Genomic DNA, 22,620 nt, shown 5'->3' on the forward strand with positions numbered 1-22,620 from the left:
TCACACTTGAGGAAGGTGTTTCACTTGTGCGTGTAGCTGGCACAGATCGACCATGTCCTCTCCTTGCAACAGGAGCTCTACCAGCAGCACCACGACCCAGGCCACGGCCCTTATTTGACGGTCTCCTCATATTTCTGTAATTTAAGATCTTGCCCTAGAAAGGTTTTTATTGAATAGCGGAATAGAAAATATGATCCAAAAAAAGTGTATGTATATCACACGTACACAACCACACTAGGCCCCAATTACTATTGTTTGTACCCCTAAAAGGCTAGATGAGGAGTAGGGGGGGTATGGAACAGGCAGCACCCTCAAACCTTCAGAAGTATGAGATGAACCCCAACAACTTGGAAAGGTGGATCTCTCTCACACGTACCGACACAGACTATCCCGCAATTCAATTGATCCCCAAAGGTTTTTATTGAATAGCGGAATAGGAAATATGATCAAAAAAAGTGTATGTATCTCACACGTACAGAAACACACTAGGCCCCAATTACTATTGTTTGTACACCTAAAAGGATGGATGAGGAGGAGGAGGAGTATGGAACAGGCAGCACCCTCAAAGCTTCAGAAGTATGAGATGAACCCCAAAAACTTGGAAAGGTGGATCTCACACGTACCGACACAGACTATCCCGCAATTTAATTGATCCCCAAAGGTTTTTATTGAATAGCGGAATAGGAAATATGATCAAAAAATGTGTATGTATCTCACACGTACAGAAGCACACTAGGCCCCAATTACTATTGTTTGTACACCTAAAAGGATGGATGAGGAGGAGGAGGAGTATGGAACAGGCAGCACCCTCAAAGCTTCAGAAGTATGAGATGAACCCCAAAAACTTGGAAAGGTGGATCTCACACGTACCGACACAGACTATCCCGCAATTTAATTGATCCCCAAAGGTTTTTATTGAATAGCGGAATAGGAAATATGATCAAAAAAAGTGTATGTATCTCGCACGTACAGAAACACACTAGGCCCCAATTACTATTGTTTGTACACCTAAAAGGATGGATGAGGAGGAGGAGGAGTATGGAACAGGCAGCACCCTCAAAGCTTCAGAAGTATGAGATGAACCCCAAAAACTTGGAAAGGTGGATCTCACACGTACCGACACAGACTATTCCGCAATTTAATTGATCCCCAAAGGTTTTTATTGAATAGCGGAATAGGAAATATGATCAAAAAATGTGTATGTATCTCACACGTACAGAAGCACACTAGGCCCCAATTACTATTGTTTGTACACCTAAAAGGATGGATGAGGAGGAGGAGGAGTATGGAACAGGCAGCACCCTCAAAGCTTCAGAAGTATGAGATGAACCCCAAAAACTTGGAAAGGTGGATCTCACACGTACCGACACAGACTATCCCGCAATTTAATTGATCCCCAAAGGTTTTTATTGAATAGCGGAATAGGAAATATGATCAAAAAAAGTGTATGTATCTCGCACGTACAGAAACACACTAGGCCCCAATTACTATTGTTTGTACACCTAAAAGGATGGATGAGGAGGAGGAGGAGTATGGAACAGGCAGCACCCTCAAAGCTTCAGAAGTATGAGATGAACCCCAAAAACTTGGAAAGGTGGATCTCACACGTACCGACACAGACTATTCCGCAATTTAATTGATCCCCAAAGGTTTTTATTGAATAGCGGAATAGGAAATATGATCAAAAAATGTGTATGTATCTCACACGTACAGAAGCACACTAGGCCCCAATTACTATTGTTTGTACACCTAAAAGGATGGATGAGGAGGAGGAGGAGTATGGAACAGGCAGCACCCTCAAAGCTTCAGAAGTATGAGATGAACCCCAAAAACTTGGAAAGGTGGATCTCACACGTACCGACACAGACTATTCCGCAATTTAATTGATCCCCAAAGGTTTTTATTGAATAGCGGAATAGGAAATATGATCAAAAAATGTGTATGTATCTCACACGTACAGAAGCACACTAGGCCCCAATTACTATTGTTTGTACACCTAAAAGGATGGATGAGGAGGAGGAGGAGTATGGAACAGGCAGCACCCTCAAAGCTTCAGAAGTATGAGATGAACCCCAAAAACTTGGAAAGGTGGATCTCACACGTACCGACACAGACTATCCCGCAATTTAATTGATCCCCAAAGGTTTTTATTGAATAGCGGAATAGGAAATATGATCAAAAAAAGTGTATGTATCTCGCACGTACACAACCACACTAGGCCCCAATTACTATTGTTTGTACCCCTAAAAGGCTAGATGAGGAGTAGGGGGGGTATGGAACAGGCAGCACCCTCAAACCTTCAGAAGTATGAGATGAACCCCAACAACTTGGAAAGGTGGATCTCTCTCACACGTACCGACACAGACTATCCCGCAATTCAATTGATCCTCAAAGGTTTTTATTGAATAGCGGAATAGGAAATATGATCAAAAAAAGTGTATGTATCTCGCACGTACACAACCACACTAGGCCCCAATTACTATTGTTTGTACCCCTAAAAGGCTAGATGAGGAGTAGGGGGGGTATGGAACAGGCAGCACCCTCAAACCTTCAGAAGTATGAGATGAACCCCAACAACTTGGAAAGGTGGATCTCTCTCACACGTACCAACACAGACTATCCCCCAATTTAACTGATCCCCAAAGGTTTTTGATTAAATAGCGGAATAGAAAATATGATCCCAAAAAAGTGTATGTATATCACACGTACACAACCACACTAGGCCCCAATTACTATTGTTTGTACCCCTAAAAGGCTAGGAGTAGGGGGGAGTATGGAACAGGCAGCACCCTCAAACCTTCAGAAGTATGAGATGAACCCCAACAACTTGGAAAGGTGGATCTCTCTCACACGTACCAACACAGACTATCCCCCAATTTAACTGATCCCCAGAGGTTTTTGATTAAATAGCGGAATAGAAAATATGATCCCAAAAAAGTGTATGTATATCACACGTACACAACCACACTAGGCCCCAATTACTATTGTTTGTACCCCTAAAAGGCTAGGAGTAGGGGGAGTATGGAACAGGCAGCACCCTCAAACCTTCAGAAGTATGAGATGAACCCCAACAACTTGGAAAGGTGGATCTCTCTCACACGTACCAACACAGACTATCCCCCAATTTAACTGATCCCCAAAGGTTTTTGATTAAATAGCGGAATAGAAAATATGATCCCAAAAAAGTGTATGTATATCACACGTACACAACCACACTAGGCCCCAATTACTATTGTTTGTACCCCTAAAAGGCTAGGAGTAGGGGGAGTATGGAACAGGCAGCACCCTCAAACCTTCAGAAGTATGAGATGAACCCCAACAACTTGGAAAGGTGGATCTCTCTCACACGTACCAACACAGACTATCCCCCAATTTAACTGATCCCCAAAGGTTTTTGATTAAATAGCGGAATAGAAAATATGATCCCAAAAAAGTGTATGTATATCACACGTACACAACCACACTAGGCCCCAATTACTATTGTTTGTACCCCTAAAAGGCTAGGAGTAGGGGGAGTATGGAACAGGCAGCACCCTCAAACCTTCAGAAGTATGAGATGAACCCCAACAACTTGGAAAGGTGGATCTCTCTCACACGTACCAACACAGACTATCCCCCAATTTAACTGATCCCCAAAGGTTTTTGATTAAATAGCGGAATAGAAAATATGATCCCAAAAAAGTGTATGTATATCACACGTACACAACCACACTAGGCCCCAATTACTATTGTTTGTACCCCTAAAAGGCTAGGAGTAGGGGGGAGTATGGAACAGGCAGCACCCTCAAACCTTCAGAAGTATGAGATGAACCCCAACAACTTGGAAAGGTGGATCTCTCTCACACGTACCAACACAGACTATCCCCCAATTTAACTGATCCCCAGAGGTTTTTGATTAAATAGCGGAATAGAAAATATGATCCCAAAAAAGTGTATGTATATCACACGTACACAACCACACTAGGCCCCAATTACTATTGTTTGTACCCCTAAAAGGCTAGGAGTAGGGGGAGTATGGAACAGGCAGCACCCTCAAACCTTCAGAAGTATGAGATGAACCCCAACAACTTGGAAAGGTGGATCTCTCTCACACGTACCAACACAGACTATCCCCCAATTTAACTGATCCCCAAAGGTTTTTGATTAAATAGCGGAATAGAAAATATGATCCCAAAAAAGTGTATGTATATCACACGTACACAACCACACTAGGCCCCAATTACTATTGTTTGTACCCCTAAAAGGCTAGGAGTAGGGGGAGTATGGAACAGGCAGCACCCTCAAACCTTCAGAAGTATGAGATGAACCCAAACAACTTGGAAAGGTGGATCTCTCTCACACGTACCAACACAGACTATCCCCCAATTTAACTGATCCCCAGAGGTTTTTGATTAAATAGCGGAATAGAAAATATGATCCCAAAAAAGTGTATGTATATCACACGTACACAACCACACTAGGCCCCAATTACTATTGTTTGTACCCCTAAAAGGCTAGGAGTAGGGGGAGTATGGAACAGGCAGCACCCTCAAACCTTCAGAAGTATGAGATGAACCCCAACAACTTGGAAAGGTGGATCTCTCTCACACGTACCAACACAGACTATCCCCCAATTTAACTGATCCCCAAAGGTTTTTGATTAAATAGCGGAATAGAAAATATGATCCCAAAAAAGTGTATGTATATCACACGTACACAACCACACTAGGCCCCAATTACTATTGTTTGTACCCCTAAAAGGCTAGGAGTAGGGGGAGTATGGAACAGGCAGCACCCTCAAACCTTCAGAAGTATGAGATGAACCCCAACAACTTGGAAAGGTGGATCTCTCTCACACGTACCAACACAGACTATCCCCCAATTTAACTGATCCCCAAAGGTTTTTGATTAAATAGCGGAATAGAAAATATGATCCCAAAAAAGTGTATGTATATCACACGTACACAACCACACTAGGCCCCAATTACTATTGTTTGTACCCCTAAAAGGCTAGGAGTAGGGGGGAGTATGGAACAGGCAGCACCCTCAAACCTTCAGAAGTATGAGATGAACCCCAACAACTTGGAAAGGTGGATCTCTCTCACACGTACCAACACAGACTATCCCCCAATTTAACTGATCCCCAGAGGTTTTTGATTAAATAGCGGAATAGAAAATATGATCCCAAAAAAGTGTATGTATATCACACGTACACAACCACACTAGGCCCCAATTACTATTGTTTGTACCCCTAAAAGGCTAGGAGTAGGGGGAGTATGGAACAGGCAGCACCCTCAAACCTTCAGAAGTATGAGATGAACCCCAACAACTTGGAAAGGTGGATCTCTCTCACACGTACCAACACAGACTATCCCCCAATTTAACTGATCCCCAAAGGTTTTTGATTAAATAGCGGAATAGAAAATATGATCCCAAAAAAGTGTATGTATATCACACGTACACAACCACACTAGGCCCCAATTACTATTGTTTGTACCCCTAAAAGGCTAGGAGTAGGGGGGAGTATGGAACAGGCAGCACCCTCAAACCTTCAGAAGTATGAGATGAACGCCAACAACTTGGAAAGGTGGATCTCTCTCACACGTACCAACACAGACTATCCCCCAATTTAACTGATCCCCAGAGGTTTTTGATTAAATAGCGGAATAGAAAATATGATCCCAAAAAAGTGTATGTATATCACACGTACACAACCACACTAGGCCCCAATTACTATTGTTTGTACCCCTAAAAGGCTAGGAGTAGGGGGAGTATGGAACAGGCAGCACCCTCAAACCTTCAGAAGTATGAGATGAACCCCAACAACTTGGAAAGGTGGATCTCTCTCACACGTACCAACACAGACTATCCCCCAATTTAACTGATCCCCAAAGGTTTTTGATTAAATAGCGGAATAGAAAATATGATCCCAAAAAAGTGTATGTATATCACACGTACACAACCACACTAGGCCCCAATTACTATTGTTTGTACCCCTAAAAGGCTAGGAGTAGGGGGAGTATGGAACAGGCAGCACCCTCAAACCTTCAGAAGTATGAGATGAACCCCAACAACTTGGAAAGGTGGATCTCTCTCACACGTACCAACACAGACTATCCCCCAATTTAACTGATCCCCAAAGGTTTTTGATTAAATAGCGGAATAGAAAATATGATCCCAAAAAAGTGTATGTATATCACACGTACACAACCACACTAGGCCCCAATTACTATTGTTTGTACCCCTAAAAGGCTAGGAGTAGGGGGAGTATGGAACAGGCAGCACCCTCAAACCTTCAGAAGTATGAGATGAACCCCAACAACTTGGAAAGGTGGATCTCTCTCACACGTACCAACACAGACTATCCCCCAATTTAACTGATCCCCAAAGGTTTTTGATTAAATAGCGGAATAGAAAATATGATCCCAAAAAAGTGTATGTATATCACACGTACACAACCACACTAGGCCCCAATTACTATTGTTTGTACCCCTAAAAGGCTAGGAGTAGGGGGAGTATGGAACAGGCAGCACCCTCAAACCTTCAGAAGTATGAGATGAACCCCAACAACTTGGAAAGGTGGATCTCTCTCACACGTACCAACACAGACTATCCCCCAATTTAACTGATCCCCAAAGGTTTTTGATTAAATAGCGGAATAGAAAATATGATCCCAAAAAAGTGTATGTATATCACACGTACACAACCACACTAGGCCCCAATTACTATTGTTTGTACACCTAAAAGGCTAGGAGTAGGGGGGAGTATGGAACAGGCAGCACCCTCAAACCTTCAGAAGTATGAGATGAACCCCAACAACTTGGAAAGGTGGATCTCTCTCACACGTACCAACACAGACTATCCCCCAATTTAACTGATCCCCAGAGGTTTTTGATTAAATAGCGGAATAGAAAATATGATCCCAAAAAAGTGTATGTATATCACACGTACACAACCACACTAGGCCCCAATTACTATTGTTTGTACCCCTAAAAGGCTAGGAGTAGGGGGAGTATGGAACAGGCAGCACCCTCAAACCTTCAGAAGTATGAGATGAACCCCAACAACTTGGAAAGGTGGATCTCTCTCACACGTACCAACACAGACTATCCCCCAATTTAACTGATCCCCAAAGGTTTTTGATTAAATAGCGGAATAGAAAATATGATCCCAAAAAAGTGTATGTATATCACACGTACACAACCACACTAGGCCCCAATTACTATTGTTTGTACCCCTAAAAGGCTAGGAGTAGGGGGAGTATGGAACAGGCAGCACCCTCAAACCTTCAGAAGTATGAGATGAACCCCAACAACTTGGAAAGGTGGATCTCTCTCACACGTACCAACACAGACTATCCCCCAATTTAACTGATCCCCAGAGGTTTTTGATTAAATAGCGGAATAGAAAATATGATCCCAAAAAAGTGTATGTATATCACACGTACACAACCACACTAGGCCCCAATTACTATTGTTTGTACCCCTAAAAGGCTAGATGAGGAGTAGGGGGAGTATGGAACAGGCAGCACCCTCAAACCTTCAGTATGAGATTGTGTTCACTGTACCCCACAAAGATTGAGTTCACTGCACCCCACAATGATTGTGTTCACTGCACCCCACAAAGATTGTGTTCACTGCACCTCACAAAGATTGTGTTCACTGTACCCCCCAAAGATTTTGTTCACTGCACCCCACAAAGATTCTGTTCACTGTACCCCACAAAGATTGTGTTCACTGCACCCCAAAAAGATTGTGTTCACTGCACCCCAAAAAGGATGTTGTTCACTGCACCCCAAAAAGGATGTTGTTCACTCCACCCCAAAAAGATTGTGTTCACTGCACCCCACAAAGATTGTGTTCACTGCACCCCAAAAAGATTGTGTTCACTGCACCCCAAAAATGATTTTGTTCACTGCACCCCAAAAAGGATTTTGTTCACTGCACCCCAAAAAGGATGTTGTTCACTCCACCCCAAAAAGATTGTGTTCACTGCACCCCAAAAAGATTGTGTTCACTGCACCCCACAAAGGATTTTGTTCACTGCACCCCAAAAAGATTGTGTTCACTGCACCCCAAAAAGGATGTTGTTCACTGCACCCCAAAAAGGATTTTGTTCACTGCACCCCAAAAAGATTGTGTTCACTGCACCCCACAAAGGATTTTGTTCACTGCACCCCACAAAGATTGTGTTCACTGCACCCCACAAAGATTGTGTTCACTGCACACCAAAAAGGATTGTGTTCACTGCACCCCAAAAAGATTTTGTTCACTGCACCCCAAAAAGATTGTGTTCACTGCAGCCCAAAAAGATTGTGTTCACTGCAGCCCAAAAAGATTGTGTTCACTGCAGCCCAAAAAGATTGTGTTCACTGCAGCCCAAAAAGATTGTGTTCACTGCAGCCCAAAAAGATTGTGTTCACTGCAGCTCACACACAGAAAAATGGATGTGGATCACTGACACCTGCCTATCTCCAATCCCACACCACACAGCAATATCGATTGTAGTTTGTAGAACACAGTTTCCCTAAAATTCAGCAGACTCTGTCCCTAACAGGATTGAGAAGAGATCGTAGATCAGGATTGAGTGCAGATTCACCCCACCCCCCACACAGCAATATTGATTGTAGTTTGTAGAACACAGTTTCCCTAAAATTCAGCAGACTCTGTCCCTAACAGGATTGAGAAGAGATCGTAGATCAGGATTGAGTGCAGATTCACCCCACCCCCCACACAGCAATATCGATTGTAGTTTGTAGAACACAGTTTCCCTAAAATTCAGCAGACTCTGTCCCTAACAGGATTGAGAAGAGATCGTAGATCAGGATTGAGTGCAGATTCACCCCACCCCCCACACAGCAATATCGATTGTAGTTTGTAGAAGACACTGACCCTATATAATTCAGCAGACTCTATCCCTAAAATGCCTACAACTCGCCCTGCCTAAACACTCCGACCTGTCCCTCAATTCTATCCGGACACAAATGGTTTTTTCCTGCCTATCTTTCCCTAATCAGCAGCCAGCACATTGATGTGTGCTCTCTGTCCCTGAATCTAAGCAGCATAATGACGCCGCTGCGGCTGCCTCGAACTTATAAAGACTTGGTCACATGCTTCAGACGGCCAATCACAGCTACTGAGACATTTGCAGGCATGGCTGGGATGGCTTAAGGCACACCAGTTAAACGATTGTTGATTGGCTGTTGAAAGCCCGCCATGAAAAGAGCGCCAAAGCATGCAAAACCCGTAAATAAAACGACCGAACACGGATTTTTACCCGAACATACAGTAAAGTGTCCGTGTCCGTGTTCGGGTACAAAAAATCCAATTATTCGGTACGAACACGAATAATACAGTCCGTGTTCGCTCAACACTAACCCCAACAACTTGGAAAGGTGGATCTCTCTCACACGTACCAACACAGACTATCCCCCAATTTAACTGATCCCCAAAGGTTTTTGATTAAATAGCGGAATAGAAAATATGATCCCAAAAAAGTGTATGTATATCACACGTACACAACCACACTAGGCCCCAATTACTATTGTTTGTACCCCTAAAAGGCTAGATGAGGAGTAGGGGGAGTATGGAACAGGCAGCACCCTCAAACCTTCAGTATGAGATTGTGTTCACTGTACCCCACAAAGATTGAGTTCACTGCACCCCACAATGATTGTGTTCACTGCACCCCACAAAGATTGTGTTCACTGCACCTCACAAAGATTGTGTTCACTGTACCCCCCAAAGATTGTGTTCACTGCACCCCACAAAGATTCTGTTCACTGTACCCCACAAAGATTGTGTTCACTGCACCCCAAAAAGATTGTGTTCACTGCACCCCAAAAAGGATGTTGTTCACTGCACCCCAAAAAGATTGTGTTCACTGCACCCCACAAAGATTGTGTTCACTGCACCCCAAAAAGATTGTGTTCACTGCACCCCAAAAATGATTTTGTTCACTGCACCCCAAAAAGGATTTTGTTCACTGCACCCCAAAAAGGATGTTGTTCACTCCACCCCAAAAAGATTGTGTTCACTGCACCCCAAAAAGATTGTGTTCACTGCACCCCACAAAGGATTTTGTTCACTGCACCCCAAAAAGATTGTGTTCACTGCACCCCAAAAAGGATGTTGTTCACTGCACCCCAAAAAGGATTTTGTTCACTGCACCCCAAAAAGATTGTGTTCACTGCACCCCACAAAGGATTTTGTTCACTGCACCCCACAAAGATTGTGTTCACTGCACACCAAAAAGGATTGTGTTCACTGCACCCCAAAAAGATTTTGTTCACTGCACCCCAAAAAGATTGTGTTCACTGCAGCCCAAAAAGATTGTGTTCACTGCAGCCCAAAAAGATTGTGTTCACTGCAGCCCAAAAAGATTGTGTTCACTGCAGCCCAAAAAGATTGTGTTCACTGCAGCCCAAAAAGATTGTGTTCACTGCAGCTCACACACAGAAAAATGGATGTGGATCACTGACACCTGCCTATCTCCAATCCCACACCACACAGCAATATCGATTGTAGTTTGTAGAACACAGTTTCCCTAAAATTCAGCAGACTCTGTCCCTAACAGGATTGAGAAGAGATCGTAGATCAGGATTGAGTGCAGACCCCACCCCCCACACAGCAATATCGATTGTAGTTTGTAGAAGACACTGACCCTATATAATTCAGCAGACTCTATCCCTAAAATGCCTACAACTCGCCCTGCCTAAACACTCCGACCTGTCCCTCAATTCTATCCGGACACAAATGGTTTTTTCCTGCCTATCTTTCCCTAATCAGCAGCCAGCACGTTGATGTGTGCTCTGTCCCTGAATCTAAGCAGCATAATGACGCCGCTGCGGCTGCCTCGAACTTATAAAGACTTGGTCACATGCTTCAGACGGCCAATCACAGCTACTGAGACATTTGCAGGCATGGCTGGGATGGCTTAAGGCACACCAGTTAAACGATTGTTGATTGGCTGTTGAAAGCCCGCCATGAAAAGAGCGCCAAAGCATGCAAAACCCGGAAATAAAACGACCGAACACGGATTTTTACCCGAACATACAGTAAAGTGTCCGTGTCCGTGTTCGGGTACAAAAAATCCAATTATTCGGTACGAACACGAATAATACAGTCCGTGTTCGCTCAACACTAGTTAAGATGCTTTTCTTCACATCCACTACAAAAGCTATTACTACTGCCGGGTTCAGTAAGCTCACCGAACGTTACCCATTCAGGTAAAGAGGGGAAACGCCACAAACGCCCAGCAACCGCATGCAATGCGCGTTGTTGAGGCACATTGGTGCAGCAATTAAAATGTTAAAACAAGCAGTGAGGAGGCATCACGGCACCTCTGAAAATTGATCTAAATGCAGAAAGATTTTCAGAGACACATCAATTTAGATCAGCCTTTTTCAACCAGGGTGCCCAGGCACCCTAGGGTGCCTTTGCAAAATGCCTACAAATTGCCCCAAAATTGTGTACAAGCCAGCAAGTGGATGAAGCCTGCCTTTTAGTTACACAAAGACACGGGTTTTCATTGTGCACCATTAAGACCTTCTAGTGAACGGCATCCTATCAGCCAATGACTTTCCCCTGCCCCACTCTGTGCTGGAATCACATTAGCTGAGTGATGGAGAAAAACTGAGGGAGAAGAGAAGCATTGGAATACTAGTTAGTACCAGTGTGTAAAAGTATATTGGATTTGGAAGAATAAGTCACCTCTAACTTTGGATGTCCTACGTGTTTGGATGTTGATGTTTTATGTAAAACAATTAGAATAGTTTTAGAATGGGGTGCCTCAAAACTGTCCATAATTTTAGAGGGTGCCTTGACTGAAAAAAGGTTGAGAAACACTGATTTAGACAATTTAAAGGGGTTGTAAAATCAGAAGGTTTTTTTTTTTTTTTTACAATGATAAAAAAGGCTTCCCAAGTTGTGACCCTACTGGCAAGATATTAGGACTCAAAGCGATACTAGATGTTGAGGTTCCTCACTCCCCGCTGGAGCTTCTGCTTCATGTCCTATCCATCCCTCTCAGCCATTACCGTAAATCGGTCCTGCCCCACCTTTTAAATGTGGAGAGACGACTGATTCCAGTACACTGGAAATAAGCTCAAACTCCAAGTCAGGAGGAATAAATACGTTTGGTGAACAATATCATGGCTGCAGAGGAATGGATGGCAACATGCAAGGGTAGACATGACAAGTTCTACATTATATGAGCTACGTGGATTCGTTATACAAGTGGGACTCCACAGAGCTGCCAATCTAGAGTTACGTATTCCTTGACCATAGTTGACTGTTTATGTTACAATAGACCTGATCCAGAGATATTTCTTATATCTACATAAAATAATTTGTGCTAAAGTACTGCTCTTATTCTCCACTTCTTCCCCTTTGCCCACTTCCCTCGTTTCCCCTCCTTCTTCAGTTCTCTTACAATGATTATTTCCATCTGATAGGTTATCCCTGTTATTGTTTACCATTTTTGACATGTAATAAGTGGCGGGGTGTATTCCGTGATACGAAGACCCACTGATAGGTACCAGGCTATTTATTGTTGTGATACTTCATCTGCTACAGTACCAGTTAAGCAGCTCATATGCCTTGTTACCCCCCTTGTAGGATGGTCAATTGGACCTTTTGCAATGTATCAAGAGTATCACCTAATTCAGACAAATTGACCGATGAATGACTACCATTTTCTGGTGTCTGTTTTCCTTATTGTTTGTTTTTCTGCATATAGTGTATTTCTGATAAATAAAGATTATTGAAAAAAAAAAGATAAAAAGCCTTCTGTGTGCAGCAGCCTCCCTTAGCCCTCCCTAATACTTACCTGAGCTCCCTCGCTATCCAGCCATGTCCACGTGTGCCTCAGCCATCAAGGCTCCTGATTGGCTGAGACACAGCAGTGGCGCCATTGGCTCCCGCTGCTGTCAATCAAACTCACTTAGCCATTCAGGAGAGAGAGGGGGCGGGCTGAATGAATACATGGAGCTGCAGCTCAGTTTGGGTGCCTCCATAGCAAGTTGCCTGCTGTGGGGACTCTCAACAGGAAGAAGGGGCCAGGGGAGCCGAAGAGGGACCTGAGAAGGGGAGGATCCGTGCTGCTCTGTGCAAAACCAACTGTATAGAGGAGGGAAGTGTAACATGTTTATTATTTTGATAAAAAAAAAAAAAAAGCAAGACTTTAAAATCACTTTAAGAGTCCATTCACACTAATACAACTTGTCAGGCGACTTGGTCAGCCTGACAAGTTGTGCACCGTCGCGGTCCATTGTGTAGTACAGGAACGGTTCTAATAGGAGCGACACAAGTCGCTCCGACTTAGAAAAAGGGTCCTGTACTACTTCGGGGCGACCTGGAGCGACTTGCATAGACATTCATTTTACTAAGTCCGTGCAAGTCGTGCGGAAGTCGCTCTGCACGCGACTTTACAGGTCGCCCCCGAAGTTGTGCCGCTTCAGTGTGAATGCGGTGTTAAGGATATGAGAACCTTCACACATTAAATTGTGTGATTATTCACTTCTGTTATTTAATTTTGTGAAAATTAAGTGAGTGGTGGACAGGAATCTGCTTTACATATCAATGAATGTCCTTTTGCACAATTTATTGAAACATATCCAATAAAAAATGTGAACAATCTAATTTCTTTATAAATTTAGGCCAAAATGTATTCTGCTACATATTTTTGGTAAACAAAATCCCAATAAGCGTCTACTGATTGGTTTGCATGACCGTTACGGCGTCTGCAAACTATGGTATACAGTATATACTTACTGTAGTAATGGCGGTGAGTAGCGACTTATAGCAGGACTGTGATAGTATGGCGACCAGTCTGATGCTTACTGACACTTTGTGGGAACCAGTGACACTAATACAGGGATCAGTGCTAATAATATGCACTGTCACTGTACTAATGACACTGGCTGGGAAAGAGGTTAAACATCTAGGGCGATCAAAGGGTTACATGTGTGCCTAACAGGGCTTGGTGCATTCACTGTGTGCTGTTTTTACTAAGGAATGTGCCTTGAAGGGAAACAAAAGCCTGCACATCCCCGCTGACAGGACAGAGCTCTGTGTTGTTTACATTCACAGAGCTCTGTCCTGTTTTCCTCCTCGCCGATCAGCAGGTGCGGGCAGTCAATCATTGGCAGAAACCTGCTGATGGGCTTGTGCTGTGACTAAGTACCAATTTCTTTGTTTGGAGGATAAGGCAAGTGGTTCCAGCTGTATAGAGCCACATTATGAGTGTAGAGAGGACAGAAACTGGCACATAGAGTGCCTTATGTTCCTTATACATTAAAAAAAGACATCATTAGCTAATGACTTTCAGCCAACTACATTGTGAGTATAGCTCTCAATTGTCCTTTATTTGGAGGGACAGCCCTGCTTTGGGGGCCAAATCCCTCTCGTCATCTTCCCTACCCAGCTGTCCCAATTCTAGAACCAATGTATTGATATTATTTCAGAGTGTTTTTTTAAGTTGCTTATCTTTAGCTAGTATTGTGATGGTATTTCTGTTTTCATTGTCTCTTCTACTCTGGAAACAAGGTGGAATTTAGTTGCTTGGAAAAGTACAATTCATTTTTGAACAAACATGTTAACATAATTGTTAAACTTGTATTGCTTTTGATAGTCGTTGGGTTGGTATCTGTAAATTAAGCTCTTTTTTCTGTCTGTGATGATGAAAATATTGCATGGACATATCATTTGCCCTAAAAATTTGACTTTAGCTACTTCAGCCCCAGAAGGTTTTTACCCCCTTATTGGCCAAACCATTATTGCGATACGACACTGCATTACTTTAACTGACAATTGCGCAGTCGACGCAAATAAAATTGGTGTCCTTTTTTTTTCCCAGGAAAAGGGAGGTATACGCCGCTCCAGGTGAGAGAAATCCACCGCTCAGTAACCAGGTGCAAGTCCAGTCTGTGGTCTGGGCAAGCCCAAAGTGAGCAAGAGGATTTGACCGCACTCCAGCAAGTGAAGGATAAAATGTATCTCTTTATTGCTCTGATAAATCAGACATGACACAACAGATTAGTCAAAAACAGTTGACGCGTTTCACGATCTAAAATCGCTTAATCATAATGGACCAAAGTTATGATTAAGTGATTTTAGATTGTGAAACGCGTCAACTGTTTTTGGCTCATCTGTTGTGTCATGTCCGATTTATACAAGCAATAAATAGATACATTTTATCTTTCACTTGCTGAAGTGCGGTCAAATCTTTTTGCTCTCTTTTTTTCCCCTGCAAATAGAGCTTTCTTTTGATGGTATTTGAAAACCTCTGTGGTTTTTATTTTTTGCGTTATAAAAAAAAAAAAACAAAAAAAAAAAACTACAAGTTTTTTTTACTTTCTGCTAAAACACATGTAAAAAATCTAATGTCTTCATCAATTTAGGCCAATTTGTATTCTGCTACATATTTTTGGTAAAAAAAATCCCAATAACCGTATATTAAATGATTTGTGCAAAGGTTATTGAGTCTACAAACTATGGGATATTTTTATGGCATTTTTATTTATTTATTTTTGTACTAGTAATTGAAGCGAACAGCATTTTTTATCGGGACTGCGACATTGCGGTGGACAAATCGGACCCCTGACCAGTAACATTATTACAGTGATCGGTGCTAAAAATATGCACTGTTACTGTACTAATGACACTGGCAGGGAAGGAGTTAACATCAGGCGTGATCAAAGGGTTAAATGTGTCCCTAGGGGATGCTTGCTAATTGTGTGTGGGTTGCTCTCACTGGAGGAAGACAGAGATCCATGTTCTTGCTTCGCAGGAACACAAGATCTCTATCTTCTCCCTTGTCAGATCGGGGATCTGCCTTGTTTAAATAGGCAGACCTCAGTTCTGCCTCTTTCAGGAATGATCAGGGGTAGCCGGCAGACATCAGTCCACTGGACCCGCTGATTGGCTCCTCCTCTGTCCAGTCAGCGCACGATGCGCCTCTGACAGTGCACAGGAGTGCGCCCCCCTAGTAGCTATTGCACGAAATGACGTATAGGTACATGATTTTGAGCAATAGAGCCGACCTGCCGCAGAAAATGTTCATTTGGTGGTCGGCAAGTGGTTAAAATGTGTCCCCCTTTTTTATTCTCAGAGTTTTGAAATGAGTATCAGCCATAACTGGAAACTTTCCAAAGTTTGTGAGCCTAATATTGGGCTAGTGCTAATAGTGGTGCATGTAATGTACTATACTGAAGTAAAGGAAATGGGTTAGGGCTTGTTTAACCACTTCCGCACTGCTCACTAGAGCTGTACTTCGGCAAAGTGGCTCGATAACGTCTGGCGACGTAGTACTACGTCACCAGACATTCCCCTGTCTGCCGCAATGTCGCAGTCCCGCAAAAAAAAAACGCAGATCGCCGACATTACTCGTTAAAAAAAAAACACCAAAAATAATAAAAATCTTTCCCTTAGTAAACGCAATAACTTTTGCGCAAACCAATCAAAATACTCTTATTGTGAGTTTTTTTTTACCAAACATAGGTAGCAGAAAACAAATTTAAAACATTTTGATTTTTACATTTTTTTGGGGAGGAATTTCATATAAAAAAATTTGAAAAATATTGTTATTTTTTTCAAAATGTACGCTCTTTTTTTGTTTATAGTGCAAAAAGTAAAAATCGCACAGGTGATCAAATACCACCAAAAGAAAGCTCTGTTTGTGGGAAAAAAAGGACATACATTTTGTTTGGGTACGGCGTCGCATGACCGCGCAATTGTCAGTTAAAGTCGCAAAGTGCCGAATCGCAAAAAGTGGCCCAGACGTAAGACAGAAAAATCCTCTGGTTGTAAAGTGGCTAAAATACTATACAGTAAGCTTCAAGGGAGCAAGCATTTGCAAAAATAAAAGGTGCAAAGAAAGATATTGTTATTAAAGTTAAAGGTATAAAAAGATGCCAAGAATAGAAGGTTATAATAAATAGTACAGAGAAAATAGAGATGCAAAACACACATCTACATGCATTCAAACTGGGTTGTCCACATGCTAAAATACACCCCCCCCCCATTCCAGATTTATGCCCCTTTATGCCACTTTAACTTACCTAAATTTGTGGTCATGAGGGGTTCTAGTCTACTCTGTTCTTCTGTATACAGGAGATGGGGCCTGTCTCAGGATGTCCACATCACTGACTGTAAGCCAGAGACACTTTCCATCAGCTGTTCAGTAGTTGGGCCCTCTCAGGATTCAGAAGGTAGGATGGTCTAGATCAGTGTTTCTCAACTCCGGTCCTCAGGGCACACTAACAGGCCAGATGTTAAGTATTACCTTGGGGAGATGCAGACTAGAATACTGCAATCACTGAGCAGCAAATGATATCACCTGTGATGTACTTCAGTTTTCTTGCAAACCTGTCCTGTTAGTGTGCCCTGAGGACCGGAGTTGAGAAACACTGGTCTAGATCTCCCTCCAAAGTATTTGGCGGCTGTGTAATGTCTTTCCTACCCATGATGCCATCTAATGTTCTCAATTTTTGCCACATTACCATGCCTCCCCTGACTTCCTGTAAAGCTTTCCTTTGTTAGGGTCTGCTAAAGTTTTAATAAGCAAGACTAAGCTCTGCATGTCCTTGATCTATCCCCCAACCTGTGACGAGACAGTAAATGAGGAGCAGTAAGAGACATCTATATCAATAGTTTAATAGTTATGAGCACATCTCTTTGTCACTCTGCTTCTGCCTTCTATCATCATGCTTCTTGTCGGCACATAAACCAATTGGCTCATTTTGCTGCTTCTCCTTCTTTGAAGCTCTGCCCTACAGGGACTGGAAGCTTGTCAGAATGGCAACAGCACCAACATGAACCCACATGAGAGCAGGTGAGGCAGGATCCTCCAGGACACAGAGTCTAAGAGCCTGCTGGCATTCACCAGGGACCCCCATTACGGCGGGGTGGGGACATGGTAATCAGGATAAAATCCAGAGCAGGCAGTGTATGTGGATAACAAGGAAAATGCCAGAGGTCAGAGCAGGCAGTGGGCATGGATATCCAAGAACAAGCTGGAAGTCAGGGCAGGCAACAAACATGAATAGTCAGGAAACAAAGCCAGAGGGTCGGTACACAGGAATCATTAGAAAAATGCAGGCTGGATAGCATGAAGGCTCATTAGGCGCAATACATAATGTATTTTATATTTCCCTTGAGTTTAGCCTCAATGTTTAATTATCACCATTGTTATGGTTAATATATTTTACTACAGATCAGCCATTTCTCTACAAGCTCTCTTCTCAGCAATCGGATTGAGTTCCGTTCATTCTTCAGGACTGTACCCAGTGATGCCTTCCAGTCCCGAGGCTTGGCGCAGCTTGTGTTACATTTTGGGTGGACCTGGATTGGTTTAGTAGCAATTGACAATGATTATGGACAACAAGGTATCCAAATGATCAAAAAAGATATCTTAAAAGCTGGAGGTTGTGTGGCTTTTACAGAGAGTATTTCTATCAACCTGCCAGATAGAAATGCTCCACACATTGTTCGGGTGATCAAAGAATCAACGGCCTCTGCAGTGGTCATCTTTTCTACGGACATAGATTTGGTTTACATTCTTGACGAGATGCTGAGACAAAATGTAACAGGAAAAATATGGATTGCTAGTGAGGCTTGGGCCACCTCTGCCTTCTTGTCTGTTCTGAAGTACTCCAAGCTGCTTCAAGGAACCATTGGCTTTGCTTTGCACAGTGGAAAAATGTCAGGATTTGGGGATTTTCTCAACAGGATCCATCCATCCATGTCTGTAGGAAAAGAATGGATAAAAATATTCTGGGAGGAAATGTTCACCTGTAAATTCTTGGACAGGGAAAACCAAACATTATCTGTGGCATCATCAGTAAAAGAATGCACAGGGGAGGAAGATCTAAGTAACATCCTAAACAGTTATAATGATATTTCTGGTCTGAGGGTGACATATAATATCTATATTGCAGTTCATGTTGTAGCAAGAGCTCTTCAAGACTTAACCAGCTGCAGGAAAGGAGATGGACCATTTCTTAATGGAGCATGTGCAGATGTACAAAACTTTCAACCATGGCAGGTAATGTCCTTCTGAAGCCCTTAGAAAATAAATGAATAGCGATGAATGGATTTGTTCACCTGAATTTGCCTTAGTGGGCAACCTGATTCAGTGATGAGCTGGTAAAGTGATCCTTTGGACCCATTTTCTGCTTCATATTCTACTGTATATACAAAGGTATATAAAAGCAGGTGCAAGAGTGACACAAGATGGTGCTTCTTGCACCTGCTCAGTGAGTTTGGGCAGTAGGCCTATGTGCAAGATCATGGGTCTCCTGCCTGTGAAGAAGCAAGTGGGTAGGAGAGAGTTGGATTGAGGGAGAGGGGGTGGGAGTTTCTGTAACCTGGGGGAGGGGGGGTTAGGTGGGTGACAGGGAGGCACAGTATTTAGGAAGGGATGGAGGAGAGAAGGTGAGATGGTATGGGGGGTGATATGAGGGGCAGGTGAGGCGGTATGGGGAAGTAGGTGAGGTTGTATAGGGGGAGGGGGATGGGTGAGGTGGTATGAGAGGTGGTGAGGTGGTATGGGGGAGGAGGTGAAGTTGTATGTTGGGTAGGTGAGGCGGTATGAGAGGTAGGTGAGGTGGTGGCGGGGACGAGGTGGGAAGAGATTTTACAGGTACTGCCACCAGCAGGATGTTTAGCTTACTTGAGTCCTTCAGTGCCACTGGTCAACCTGGAAATTCTCTGAACTCAGATCACTCCCAGCATTCCAGTTTACCTGCACAGTGACTGCTGCTGAAATGTGGGAGAGGAGTGACTAGTGTTTTCTGTCTGTCCATGGAGCCCGTAAGCAGTAGCACAATTGTATTGGCTCCAGCAATTAAACAGTGTCTGGTACAAGGCGCTCCTATCCTGAACTTTAGCAGCACAGATGGAGCACACTACAGAACAGGGCAGGCTTTTAGTGCAGTGGCTTTCCTGGTTGACTAGCAGTAGCTCAAAGTTCTAGTGGCAGCTTTGGGGAAGAGATACTAAAATTTTCCTTGCTGTCCTAATGCTGAGACACAGTCATTAGGGGAGTGCAGTTCATCTGCATATCACTCCACCAGGACTATTAGGGCTGCTACCTGCCAGAACTACTTCGCAACCAGTACCTTGGCAGTCCTCACGGTCCAGATGGAAAACAGATCCTCCCTGACAGGGCCCATCTGTGGACCTGACAGAAAAAAAGCCCTGAGGACAGCTTTAAAATACCCATGCACCTCCCTGACATTGCCCCTGTGTGCTGTTCACAAGCCCTGCAGCAGCAATTGGCATTAAGACTTGAGGGGCTGAACCCATCTGACCTGTCTTATCTATGCTCCTTTTAAACTTCTTTCAAATTACAGAATTGATATGACTCAGTCTCTCACAGATTCCTCCATACACAGCTCTAGTTCATCCTAAGTTAGCCTGCCCAGTGGAAAAGAAGAGACCTTTCATCAAAATCCATAGTTGACATCCAGTACCCCGACTTGGTACCCCAAAAGAGAGATCACATGCTTAGTACAGCATCACATGGTGCAGCATTCCTTCATGTCTTTTACCATGTGAATGGGGGAGTGCCCTGAGAGAGCTCTCTACTAGGGGACACAGTTATGAACATCCAGGAGTGAGTAGACATAACCCCTTTCTAACTCCCTGGGCAGTCTATTACACAAAAACTCACCAACATTGACTTTACTACAACACAGACCAACAAAAAAAAAAACAATAACATGAGGCAATGAACCCCAATAGTAGGCACCTGCCTACGTGAACCTTAACGTAAACCTCTATTTATTAATTTAAAGACAAACTCACCTATGCATGGGTGGGAACCAATCTATATGCTTTTTGAAGCAAAAACCCCCTTCGTTGTGGGACTTTAAGGGTAACAATAAAATGTATATAGAGAAATAATTATCTAAAATATTTTATTTATTGATTTTGATAAATTCTATGAATAATAATCTCATTATCAAATATTTCAATACAATGTTATAGCATATGACCATAAATGATTGGTCCATCAAACACATAAATATATAGTGAACATAGTGCTACTTGAGGAGTGGTACAGAGTCCAACGCGTTTCGAAAATATGTTAAGTAAAAAGAGTCTTCCTCAGGGATTCTGAATCCACTCCTGAAAAAGTACAACAAAATGTAAGTTTCAAGTCCATCAAAAGACCTACATATATTTACATTTACATATATTCATATAAAAATATGCATTTGCGACTGCTTCTCCCTAGGATGTAAATTGGAGATCTTTTACCCCCACCCACCCATTCCGCATCCCCTGAGAGGAATCCCCCAGTCCAGTCAAACCACATACCTGCGGAGCATGCACCCTGTTGAATTTCTCCCCTGGGGATGTATCCTATATTCCCAGATCAGAAAGCATTGTTTACATAACTTTGTACCAATCTATATGCTCTCCTACATCCCCAATACCAGAACAACTTGGGACCAACCAACAATCCGTATAAAATTCATGGTTACATGCAATTCTGAGATTTAGCACACATTTGACAGTTTAAAACTAATGCTCTGAGCAGTTTCTTAAGGCACTGGCATTGCACTGAATGAAAGCCCAAGATCTAATTTGCAAACAGTGGAATTCTATGCCAGCTGTGGAGGGTGTCACAGTACTACTGGTATGAGCCCACAGGCGAGCAGGTGATACAGGATCCCCCAGGATGTGGAATCTAAGGGCCAGCCGGTGTTCTGCCAGGGACCCCCTCACAGTGGTTTGGACTTAGCTGCGTGCTGACCCCAGTTCAAGACCCTCAGGTTCACCCTGCTCACAAGGAGAGTACCCAAAGACACAATGCAGGCAAGATGAATGGAGCAAAAGGATAGCTGAATAAGGAGTCAAGGTCAGGGCGGGCAGCAAACAAGCTTAATCAGGAGAACTAGCCAAGTCGGTACCCAAGAGATCAGTCCACGAGAAGTCAGGTTAGGAATAATGGCAAGGAAGGGGCTCAGGAACAAGTGTTGCTCAAGCAACCAGAAACTGGTCTGAATTGGATATAAATATGGAGACACATGGGAGGCTGGACAGGAAGTAGCAGGAAGGAAGGTATATTAACCATCAGGTGAAGCGGGTGACACCCATAGCTGCTAAGTCAGTGCAGCTAGAGCAGAGCACAGGCTTGTGGAACCACAGGTGCCAACAGACCTACAGCAGCAAAAGGTAAAACATACAAACAGTAAGACACAGATTAGCTCCGCAGCTGATCTGCGACAGAAGGCTTTTAAGGTCATATAGGGGTGGTGATGGACAATCAGAGCATATTTTGCAATTGATTGTTTTTATATGATCTTATTGTTTAAGCCAAGGCCAACGACAATACTATGACAGGCAAGAGAGGGCAGGACACCCCTAAAAAACATTAGGATGTAATGAAACTGACATCTTACAACAATTCTGGATTTGGGGCATCACTGGAGCTAGAGGCATCTTGTAATAGTACAAGACTTGAAGTCTGCATTTTTCTATTGTGGCCTGTTCAACACCAATTGTAGAAGAGACAGGTTTAATTTACAAAATGGAATATTCAATCTTACTAATTTTGCAGACTTTTTCATGAGTATTTTTTAGTTGCGCACTAATACAGCTGTATATATTTCATATGACTCGTCAGCTTTAG

General features: G+C 43.1%; 1 protein-coding gene across 1 annotated transcript in view; it reads left to right on the forward strand.

Annotated features, from left to right (window-relative positions):
* The window catches only part of LOC309552869 (extracellular calcium-sensing receptor-like), a gene marked incomplete at both ends in the record, with an annotated part of 34,107 nt that extends 15,069 nt beyond the window's left edge, over window positions 1-19,038 (forward strand). The window contains one exon of the mRNA XM_082253780.1: window positions 18,193-19,038. Coding sequence (XP_082109906.1) covers window positions 18,193-19,038 — 846 coding nt within the window. The remainder of the gene's footprint in view (window positions 1-18,192) is intronic.
* Window positions 19,039-22,620: the final 3,582 nt, after the last annotated feature.

Source organism: Pelophylax lessonae (genome assembly GCF_965119305.1).
Source record: "Pelophylax lessonae genome assembly, chromosome: 4".
NCBI classification, from domain to species: Eukaryota; Metazoa; Chordata; class Amphibia; order Anura; family Ranidae; genus Pelophylax; species Pelophylax lessonae.